This window comes from Monodelphis domestica, chromosome 1 (genome assembly GCF_027887165.1).
Source record: "Monodelphis domestica isolate mMonDom1 chromosome 1, mMonDom1.pri, whole genome shotgun sequence".
NCBI lineage: Eukaryota > Metazoa > Chordata > Mammalia > Didelphimorphia > Didelphidae > Monodelphis > Monodelphis domestica.
This window is the reverse complement of record NC_077227.1, coordinates 658,379,444-658,391,558: the sequence shown is the minus strand read 5'-3', so window position 1 is coordinate 658,391,558 and position 12,115 is coordinate 658,379,444. Positions and strand designations below refer to the sequence as shown.

General features: G+C 34.3%; 1 protein-coding gene across 2 annotated transcripts in view; it reads left to right on the top strand.

Annotated features, from left to right (window-relative positions):
* PPP1R21 (protein phosphatase 1 regulatory subunit 21) overlaps positions 1 to 12,115 on the top strand; it is a 122,069-nt gene that overhangs the window by 42,125 nt on the left and 67,829 nt on the right. For both annotated transcript variants that reach the window (XM_007476847.3, XM_056818723.1), the window contains exons 4-6: positions 1,665 to 1,766; positions 6,548 to 6,712; positions 6,876 to 6,934. In XM_007476847.3, the coding sequence (XP_007476909.1) occupies positions 1,665 to 1,766; positions 6,548 to 6,712; positions 6,876 to 6,934 (326 nt within the window). The remainder of the gene's footprint in view (positions 1 to 1,664; positions 1,767 to 6,547; positions 6,713 to 6,875; positions 6,935 to 12,115) is intronic.

Here is a 12,115-nt window from a genome sequence, read left to right as displayed (position 1 = left end):
AGAGAAAATGTTGACATTGGTAGAGGGAATTTTTCTTACCTGGGAGTTGTCAATGTCAATTAAATTAGAAGTCTAATTCCTATTCCTTGTAGAAATTAATAGCAACAACAATACTTTGGCTCTAGTGTCCAGCACTGCTCATATGATATAGAAGGAAGAATTGGATCATGCTCCTATCACAGGTATTTAAGGATATGGATCCAGTTCCTAAACATTCCTAAACAAATCTTTGACAAACCGGTTTGACTTCTTTACTGCCAAATGAACTCTTCTTAGTTTAGAAGTTTGGGTTTTTTTCCCCTTTAAGTTTTATGCAGCATGACAGTTTTCTTGATGTTATGTGTTGATAATCTAGTCCTTTTGGAGATCTTATCATTTAGAAATTGCTTATTTCTTAAATCTAATTTTTTAAAAACCCTTACCTTCTGTCTTAGAATTAATACTATGTTTTGGTTCCAAGGCAGAAGAGGTGAGGAATAGGCAATGGGGGTTAAGTAACTTGCCCAGGATCACAAATACAGGAAGTATCTGAGGTCAAATTTGAACCCAGGACCTCCCCTCTCCAGGCCTGGCTCTCCATCCACTGAGCCACCTATCTTCTCCCCTATAAAAACTGATTTTTAATTGGAGAGGAACTACTTAGAGTGTGTAGAAAGCCAGGCTGTAAATTAAGAAGACCTCTGAGAGATACTACTTTGTGTGAACCTAGTCAAACTGCTTAACTTTTCATCATCTTGGGCAGCTCTTTACAGGGCAGAGAAAAGGTGCCAATATGCACTGGTTGATCCCTTCTGGTGCTTATTAGGAGCACTTTACACTGATGAAATCATTGAGTTGGCATTTTCAAAATCTAGGGACTCTTCAATGTTATAGTTTCACAGATTTAGATCTGGAAGGTTCAATAGAGGCCATCTAACCCATCCCCGTCATTTTAGAGATGAGAAAATTGTGGCAGAGAGGTTTAGATTAGAATCTTTGGATTAGAATCCACATTCCCTGACTCCAAAGCCATCTGTCCTTTGCATAGCCTCTGTAAGATTATCAGTGTGGAGAAACAGTACCAATTAAACTAGTACTTTGCTGTTTTATAATGAATATAAGTAAGTGATACCTTGCAAGGCACCTTTTTAGACCAGGAATATGGCCTATATCAGAAATTTTGACTGAAGTCCTTATAGATCTTGATTGTATACCATGTGTACTTCAAGACCTTTTTGTTTACTGCCTCCCACTGTGTAGCTTCTCACACCTTACCAACTCTACCCCAATCCGTAATTCATTTTAAAACACTTGTAAATATAGATAATCACCAATTTTTTTTCATTTTTTTTGGATTGTTTAGAATTATTGAACTTTTGTATGGTTATGGACAAGACACTTAGTCTCCTAGAAACAGTATTCACCAATCAAAGAGGGACATTGATTCTTGCATTACCAGCCTCACAGAGTTATGAGGAAAACATTTTGTAAATTTTAAGATGCTAAAGAATGTAAACTGTTGCTTACTGAGAGACCTGTAATTTCATTGGCATAGGGAACCCTTAGTGTGGAGATTCCCTGCACCAATTCAGATTTATTCAACAACTTGACATCTCAAAGAATTGCCTGGGATTTTTTTCTAAAAGACAAAAGTTATGTGAATGTGATTTTTTTCTTTCCATCAGAAAAGTGGAGAATCTTCTTCTCAGTTGAGTCAAGAACAGAAAAGTGTCTTTGATGAAGACCTTCAAAAGAAGATAGAAGAGAATGAACGGTTGCATATACAAGTAAATAAATCTTTTTCTTCTCTTAATTAAAAAAAAAAAACTTCTTTGTTTTTGCTTCTCCATATTTAAAAAGTTTTAATGGTTCTTTTTCTTTTATCTCTGTTGCCAGCCCCTTCTTGGGGGAATACCCCCCCCCCAAAAAAAAACTGAAAGAAAAAAATGTCATTTAACAAATATGTAAGCAAAACAGATCCACACACTAGTCTTTTCTAAAATCGTATATATTTTTCTGCCCCTTAAATATATTGCCTCTCAGAGAGTGGGCAATATATTTTATGATCTGTCCTCTGGAGACATGATTATATATTTCATTAATTAGAGTTTTTAAGTGTTTCAAAGTTATTTTTTTATTACTATCTTTGTATAATTTACTCTTCTGGTTGTTTCCTTTATTTTGCATCAGTTCAGATTACTCAGGCTCATCTGAATTCATATCTTCTATCTTTTCATAAATTAGAATAACATTCCATTACATTCACATACCACAGTTTGTTTAGCCATTCCTTAGTTAATTAATCCTTAGGTTTGTAAAGGTTAAAATTATGGTTGAGACTGAAAAATCTAAATTTAAGTGGTCACTAGGGGAAATCCCAAATAATAAAAGACCCAAGTCAGCTGGAATTTTTATGATGATTTAATTGATAGTGGGGGAGATTAAGGAGAAATGAGAAGGAGAGGGTGAAGGATTTCTCCCCCCACCTGGCTTATACCAGGCAGAAAGATTAGAAGACCTAGAAAGTAAGGGTTTGGAGTGTGAAGGAGGAAGGAATCAACCCGAACTCCAAAAGGGGCTCAGCTGAGATGTCTGAACCTGAATCAGGTCAAGGATAAAACTTACCGCCAAAACCCAGACAAATAACTGCCATCACTCCCAAGATGTCGGAACACCTAGCACGCTGCCAGCCAGAGTCGCCTCTCCAGGGAAAGAGGAGGAGAGAGGAAGTGACGTGCCTTATATAGACAGTTTTACATCACTTTCCTGTGTCTCATCTATACCAATGATGACTTAGCTTGACTTAGGACAACAGCACAGGGGTCTGTCCTTTTTTTTGCACATGTCTGTTGAAGGCCATTTCCTGAGATAATTAAATCTTGAGTTTGATGCAGACCTTCCAAATCTTGTTAAAATAAGAAGGGAGAAGAAATTAAGAGTTTCCAAGACCTGATTCTGTTATTATTATTATATCTCCATTGTTACTGATCAGGAAATAGCTAAATCAGATCTTCTAAAGAATGATCTGATTAGGGTGGAATAGTTTTAAAATTCACAGGTCCAGTTTTTCAATTTTTGTTTGTTTTCCTTTGTTTTGCTTATGACTCATTTTCCTTCTTAACTCTCTCCTCCAATTTACAATTCCTTCCCTACTGAGTTTGATTATTTCTATACTAAATATATGTATTCAACCTTTTTTGTTCATTTCTGATAAGAGCAGGGTTTATCTAATGTGGATTACTCTCCCACCCCTTCCAAGTTTGTATATTTTCCTCATGCAACCTATTTATAAGAAATATCAAACAAAACTTCTTTATTCTTCCATTCTACATGAATATATTATTTTTATCCTCCTTTGTCTTTCTTAAATCTCTCAGAATAGAACTGAGTTCCTTTGTTTCTTATTTGATTTTATTATTTTTAGAAGACATTAAGGTTCTGACAGACTTCTCCCCCATTAGGTCATAATTATCACATAACAGCTTCCATTTGCTCAAAAAATTTTTAACTTTTTTTTTTGTAGTTCTTAGTAAACTCTGGTCATTTTCTCAGAAACACTTTAAAGCCCTCTATTTCTTTAAAGTTCTATTCACCTCCCATTACCCTCCCTCCCAAAAGGATATTCTTGGTCAAAATGTTTTTTGCTTTTTGAATGTCATATTTATATAAGGACTTAAATTTTTTTCATAAAACCATTCAGGTGTGATCCTGTCTGTGATTTCCTCTACTTGAAGTGCTTCTTGCTTTTTAAAAAACCAATAATTTGTTTAGTGAACTTATTGCTAATTATTATCACTTGTTTAAGTTGTTTGTCTTCATAATTTTATTGTCATTATATGCATTGTTCCAATTCTAGTAACTTTGCTCTGCTTCAATTCCTACAAAGTCTTTTCTGATTTCTCTGAAACTATACCATCACTATTTCTTATAGCAGAATTTTATTCCATTAAATTTATATACCATAATTTGTTTAGCCAATACCCCAGTTGATGGTTACCACTTTATTTTCTAATTCTTTGTCATTACAAAAAGAGCTGCTAAAAATAGTTTTGAACATATTCACTCTTTTCCCTTTTTTTAAAAATCTCTGGGTTATAGACTTAGTAATGAATCTGTATCTCTGGTTTAAAGGTATGCACAGCTTAATAATTTTTGATCATAGTTCCAAATGGCTTTCCAGAATAGCTGGATCCAACTACTGCTCCATTATTATTGTATTAAGGTGCATGTTTCCTTGCAACCTCTCCAATATTTGTCACTTTCAGTTTTTGTCAGCTTTTTCAGTTTGATGGCTCTCATAACCCCAAAGTTGCTTTTGCATTTCTCTAATTACTTGTGATTTGGAGTGTTTTTTTTATATGGTATTCATAACTTGGATTTCTTCCTTAGAAAAGAGCCTATTCATATTCTTTGGTGATTTATTCAGTTGGAGAATGACATTAATTTAGGTTTGAATCAATTTACAATATATCTTAGAAAGGAGTCTTATCAGAAATTCCTTGTAAATATTATTCTCCATTTATCCATTTTCCTTATTTTAGCTGCATTGATTTTGCTTGCACAAAAACTTTAACATTTTATATGATCAAAGCTGCATTCCCCCCATGATCATCTTTATCCCCCCTTTTTTTGTCTTGAACCCTTCCAGTCCATAGAACAGACAATTTCTTGCTTCTCTAATTTGTTTCTGATGTCACCCTTAAATTCTAAGTGACATATCCATTTAGAATTTATTTACTGTGATGCACTTTGTGAAATGTTTACTTATGCTAGTTTCTGCTGGATTCTTTCCCAGTTTTCCCAGCAGTTTTTGTCAGATAGTAAATTTTTAACCCTATTAGCTGGGTGTCTTTGGGCATATCAAACATGAGGGTACTATTAGTTCATTGTTTTCTTATGTTATATATCTGATATGTTTCACTGATTGAGCTCTATATTTTTCAACCAATACCAACTTTTTTTTTTAAGTTTTGGAAAATTTTATTTAATTAATTAATTTGGAATATTTTTCCATGGTTCTTTTCCTCACTTCCCCCCACCTCCCTCCCATAGCCAATGCACAATTCCACTGGGTTTTACATGTGTCATTGATTAAGAACTATTTCCATATTATTGATATTTGCACTAGTGTAATCATTTAGTCTATATCCCCAATCATATCCTCATGAACCTATCTGATCAAGGAGTTGTTTTACTTCTGTTTCTATTCCCATAATTTTTCCTCTAAATGTGAATGGTTTGCTTTCTCATAGGTATCAGAATTGTCCTGCTATTAGAGAAGTCCATTACATTCAATTGTTCCAGTATATTAGTCTCTGTGTATAATGTTCTAATACCAATTTGTTTTGATGATTATTGTATTATAATTTTTGATCTGTTACCCATAGGTTCCTTTCCCATGTTTTTCATTATTTCTTTTGAGATTCTTGACATTTTGTTCCTCCAAATGAATTTTATTATTTTTCCTAGCTCTGCAAATTAATTCTTTGATAGTTGTATTAGTATGACACTAAGTACAATAATTTAATTATTGTCATTTTTATTATGTTGGCCTGTCCTGTCCATGAGCACTTAATTTTCAATTATTTGTATCTGCTTTTATTTTTGTAAATGTTTCATAGTTGTATTCAGATAATTCCCGAGTGTGGTTTCTTTCTGAAATCTTATGGGATTTTCCCTTTAATGTGGGAATTTTGGATTGGCCATGACATTCCTAGGACATTTCCTTTTGGGAAATTTTTCCTAGGGGGTGATTATTTTTTTTTCCTTTCTTCATTTTGCCCTCCAGCTCTGATCAACTTGGACAGTTTTTGTTTGTGATTTCTTGAATTGAAGTTTAGACTTTCAAAAAAAGTATCTTTTCAAGCAGTCCAGTGGTTCTTAAATTATCTCAACTTGTTTTCTAGATCAGTTTTTGCTATCAGATATCTCACATTTTTTTTACTTTTTCAACCTTTTGTTTTTGTTATACTATTTCTTTCTTTTAATGGAATTATTTTGTTTTTTGCTTTACTTATTTTATCTTTTAAGGTATTGCTTACTTAAGCAGATTTTGCCATTTTTCTTGGAGGTGGTTAATTCTTTTCTCCAAGCCTCTTAGTTCATTATCTCTTAATTTCTTCTAGATATTTATGTAATCCTTGTGGACAATCCCATTTTTCTATGAGTATTACAGTTGTTTCAGAGTTATTACTCTCTTCTGTGGGGGATCTTTAGCTTCACAACAATTCTTTTATGCTTGTTGGTGTCTTTGAGGGCAGCTGGTGATACAGTGGACCAGGAGTCAAGACCTAGACTGGGCCCAGTCAAGACCAACAGTTGGAATTTGGCATTAGACACCAGAAAGTCTATTGTGTCTATTTGAACTTGCAGATAACTTTTGCTAGAGGAGAGGGAAAACCTCAGGCCTTTTGAGAATAATTTTCTAAACGTTTTATTTGTGTTTGTTCTTGGCATAGAGCAGAGTAGAAAGTTATACCGTAGCCATTGAGATTCCCTGATTGCTAGATGTCTAGGAAGAAGGGAGAAAGGTATTATTGATTTTAGAATAATGGCTCTTTCTTCTCAGTTTTTTGAAGCTGATGAACAACATAAACACATGGAGGCACAACTAAGAAGTAGACTGGAGACACTGGAGACAGAAGCAGCACAGCACCAAGCAGTCATAGATGGTTTAACACGGAAATACATGGAAACCATAGAAAAACTGCAAAATGACAAGGCCAAATTAGAAGTAAGCTTCTCCATTTGTTAAAAATGTTTAAACAAGAGTCAAGTCTTCATTGTGTGTGCTTTGAAAAATAGGATGTTATTTAAGATAAGAATCTTGTCTGAAACACCTCTCCTGCTTTTATTTACAAAATGGGGGGTTTTGGCTTTTCTTTTTTCAAATTCAGGTAAAGTCACAAACACTAGAAAAGGAGGCCAAGGATTGTCGACTTCGAACAGAAGAATGGTACGTTTAAGGGTATTGACTGTCAAAAATGTAAATTTCAAAGACCAGTAAAGTAGGAATTCAGACCTGCTTCCTTCTGTCTTGGCTTTGCTACTAACTAGCTATGTGACCTTGGGCAAGTCATTTCATGTCTCTGTGCTTCATGTTCCTCATCTATAAAAATGAAGGGGTTGACCTAGATAATAACTTCTAATGAATCTATCATTTTACAATCATAAGAATTTTTTTTTCATGTAGTCTGCATCTTAGTATCTAGCTTTAGACTATATAGTTTGTGTTCATGGTTTCAAAATTTTAGAGGCATATGGCCATGAGTTACACTATAAGAATTAGATTATTTCCTCTTTTAAGTGACTAGAATTAGAAGTGTCCTATAGATGGCCTTTGAAATTAAGGCACAGTATCAAATCCTGGCTAAGCTTTAAATTTCTTTAAAATGTGCTTTTAATGAAATAAAGGCTTGTGATCATTCAGAAAAATTTAAATATTTTAGTTTTATTAAAATTGTAAAAAATAAATACAAAATTTTAATTCAGTTACAGTTTTCTGTCTAAAGCTAGTATGGATATTTATAACATATTGTTCTTTAGACTATAAAAAAATAAAGTCAGCCACATTTTTTTCTTTGTTCATTTGACATTAAAGGGATTATATAAATGATTAAGCAAACTTGATGTAGGTTTAAAAACAAAACCTATCTGACAAAGCCAAAGCAAAAATAGACTTGACCAAAAGGGATAGGGAAGGTAAATATATTCTGTTAAAAGGGAATATAGACAATGAGGAAATATCATTAATCAACATGTATACACCAAATGGTATAGCATCCAAATTCTTAATGGAGAAACTAGGAGAATTGAAGGAGGAAATAGACAGTAAAACCATATTAGTGGGAGACTTGAACCAACCATTATCAAATTTAGATAAATCAAACCAAAAAATAAATAAGAAAGAGGTAAAAGAGGTGAATGAAATCTTAGAAAAATTAGAGTTAATAGACATATGAAGAAAAATAAATAGGGACAAAAAGGAATTCACCTTCTTCTCAGCACCACATGGCACATTCACAAAAATAGATCATGCACTAGGTCACAGAAATATGGCACTCAAATGCAGAAAAGCAGAAATAATAAATGCAACCTTTTCAGATCATAAAGCAATAAAAATATTGATCAGAAAGGGTACATGGAGAGCCAAATCAAAAATTAACTGGAAATTAAATAAGATACTCCAAAATTGGTTAGTTAGAGAAGAAATCATAGAAACAATTAATAATTTCATTGAGGAAAATGACAATGGTGAGACATCCTTCCAAACCTTATGGGATGCAGCCAAAGCAGTACTTAAGAGGAAAATTCATATCCATGAGTGCATATATTAACAAATTAGGGAGGGCAGAGATCAATGAATTGGAAATGCAAATCAAAAAACTTGAGAACGAACAAATTAAAAACCCTCAGAAGAAAACTAAACTAGAGATCCTTAAAATTAAGGGAGAAATTAATAAAATCGAAAGTGATAGAACTATTGAGCTAATAAACAAGACTAGAAGCTGGTACTTTGAAAAAACAGACAAAATAGACAAAGTACTGGCCAATCTAATTAAAAAAAGGAAAGAAGAAAGGCAAATTAACGGCATCAAGGATGAAAAGTTGGACCTCACCTCCAATGAAGAGGAAATTAAGGCAATCATTAAAAACTACTTTGCCCAACTATATGGCAATAAATATACCAATCTAGGTGATATGGAAGAATATTTACAAAAATATAAATTGCCTAGACTAACAGAAGAAGAAATAGATTTCTTAAATAATCCCATATCAGAAAATGAAATCCAACAGGCCATCAAAGAACTTCCTAAGAAAAAATCCCCAGGGCCTGATGGATTCACCAGTGAATTCTATCAAACATTCAAAGAACAACTAACCCCAATATTATACAAACTATTTGACATAATAAGCAAAGAGGGAGTTCTACCAAATTCCTTTTATGACACAAACATGGTACTAATTCCAAAACCAGGCAGGCCAAAAACAGAGAAAGAAAATTATAGACCAATCTCCCTAATGCATATAGATGCAAAAATCTTAAATAGGATACTAGCAAAAAGACTCCAGCAAGTGATCAGAAGAGTCATCCACCATGATCAAGTAGGATTTATACCAGGGATGCAGGGCTGGTTCAATATTAGGAAAACCATCCACATAATTGACCATATCAACAAGCAAACCAACAAAAATCACATGATTATTTCAATAGATGCAGAAAAAGCCTTTGATAAAATACAATACCTGTTCCTATTAAAAACACTAGAAAGCATAGGAATAGAAGGGTCGTTCCTAAAAATAATGAACAGTATATATCTAGAACCATCAGCTAATATCATCTGCAATGGGGATAAACTAGATGCATTCCCATTAAGATCAGGAGTGAAACAAGGATGCCCATTATCACCCCTATTATTTGACATTGTACTAGAAACACTAGCAGTAGCAATTAGAGAAGAAAAAGAAATTGAAGGCATTAAAATTGGCAATGAGGAGACCAAGTTATCACTCTTTGTGGATGACATGATGGTCTACTTAAAGAATCCTAGAGATTCAACCAAAAAGCTAATTGAAATAATCAACAACTTTAGTAAAGTTGCAGGATACAAAATAAACCCGCATAAGTCATCAGCATTTCTATATATTTCCAACACAGCTCAGCAGCAAGAACTAGAAAGAGAAATCCCATTCAAAATTACCTTAGACAAAATAAAATACTTAGGAATCTATCTCCTGAGACAAACACAGGAACTTTATGAACACAACTACAAAACACTCTCCACACAACTAAAACTAGACTTGAACAATTGGAAAAACATTAACTGTTCATGGGTAGGACTAGCCAATATAATAAAAATGACCATCCTACCCAAACTCATCTATCTATTTAGTGCCATACCCATGGAACTTCCAAAAAATTTTTTTTACTGATCTAGAAAAAACCATAACAAAGATCATTTGGAAGAACAAAGGATCAAGGATATCCAGGGAAATAATGAAAAAAAAATACAAAGGAAGGGGGCCTTGCAGTCCCCGAACTCAGGCTATATTATAAAGCAGCGGTCATCAAAACAATTTGGTACTGGCTAAGAGACAGAAAGGAGGATCAGTGAAATAGACTTGGGGTAAGTGATCTCAGCAAGACAGTATATGACAAATCCAAAGATCCCAGCTTTTGGGACAAAAATCTACTATTTCACAAAAACTGCTGGGAAAATTGGAGGACAGTGTGGGAAAGATTAGGTTTAGATCAACACCTCACACCCTACACCAAGATAAATTCAGAATAGGTGAATGACTTGAGCATAAAGAAGGAAACTATAAGAAAATTAGGCGAACACAGAATAGTATACATGTCAGACCTTTGGGAAGGGAGAGGCTTTAAAACCAAGCAAGACTTAGAAAGAGTCACAAAATGCAAAATAAATAATCTGGAATACATCAAATTAAAAAGGTTTTGTACAAGCAAAACCAATGTAACTAAAATCAGAAGGGAAGCAACAAATTGGGAAACAATCTTCATAAAAACCTCTGACAAAGGTTTAATTACTCAAATTTACAAAGAGCTACATCAATTGTACAAAAAATCAAGCCATTCTCCAATTGATAAATGGGCAAGGGACATGAACAGGCAGTTTTCAGATAAAGAGATCAAAACTATTAATAAGCACATGAAAAAGTACTCTACATCTCTTATAATCAGAGAGATGCAAATCAAAACAACTCTGAGGTATCACCTCACACCTAGCAGATTGGCTAACATGACAGCAAAGGAAAGTAATGAATGCTGGAGGGGATGTGGCAAAGTAGGGACATTAATTCATTGCTGGTGGAGTTGTGAATTGATCCAGCCATTCTGGAGAGCAATTTGGAACTATGCCCAAAGGGTGATAAAAGACTGTCTGCCCTTTGATCCAGCTATAGCACTGCTGGGTTTGTACCCCAAAGAGATAATAAGTAAAAAGACTTGTTCAAGAATATTCATAGCTGCGCTCTTTGTGGTGGCCAAAAATTGGAAAATGAGGGGATGCCCTTCCATTGGGGAATGGCTGAGCAAATTGTGGTATATGTTGGTGCTGGAATACTGTTGTGCTAAAAGGAATAATAAAGTGGAGGAATTCCATGGAGACTGGAACAACCTCCAGGAAGTGATGCAGAGCGAAAGGAGCAGAACCAGGAAAACATTGTGCACAGAGACTGATACATTGTGGTACAATCGAAGGTGATGGACTTCTCCATTAGTGTCAATGCAATATCCCTGAACAATCTGCAGGGATCTAAAAACACTATCCACAAGCAGAGGATAAAGTATGGGAGTAAAAACAACGAGGAAAAGCAACTGCTTGACTACAGGGGGTAAGGGGATATGTCTGAGGAGAGACTCTAAATGAACACTCTAATGCAAATACCAACAACATGGAAATGGGTTCGAACCAAGAACACATGTGATACCCAGTGGAATCGTGCATCGGCTATGGGAGAGGTGGTGGGAAGGGGGTGGGGGTAAGGAAAAGAAAATGATCTTTGTTTCCAATGAATAATGTTTGGAAATGACCAAATAAAATAATGTTTAAAGTGAAAAAAAAAAACTAATGAACGACTTTTTTTCTGAGATCCGATTATGCAGTATCTCTTTATTTCCTTTTTACTTTAACTGAGTATATAGCATAGGGAGAAAATTTATGATTTTGAAAGCAAACATGAATTATGTCTAAGTTCGGAGAAATAAATTGAGTGATGAATGAGATGTAACAATAGCCTTTTTTTAAACCTTTTTTTCTGTTTTAGTAACAACTCTTAAGACAGAGGACCAGGAGTTAGGGAAATGGGGTTAAGTGACTTCTCCAAGGTCATATAGCTAGGAAGTATCTGAGGCCAGATTAGAACCCAGGTCCTCCTGACTCATGGTCTGGCTCTCTGTCCACTAGGACACCTAACTGCCAATCCCTACTCTTAAAGTCTTTCACTAAGAGTCTAACATCCTTATGTGATTTAAGTATTTTTCTGGTCTTTTATTCATCCAAAACCCTACAGTTCTTCATGCTTTATTGCAAATCTAAGATATGGCTATTTGAAAATGAGATAACCTGCAGTTGTTCTATATAAATATATGGTTTAGAGTTTGATTCATAAT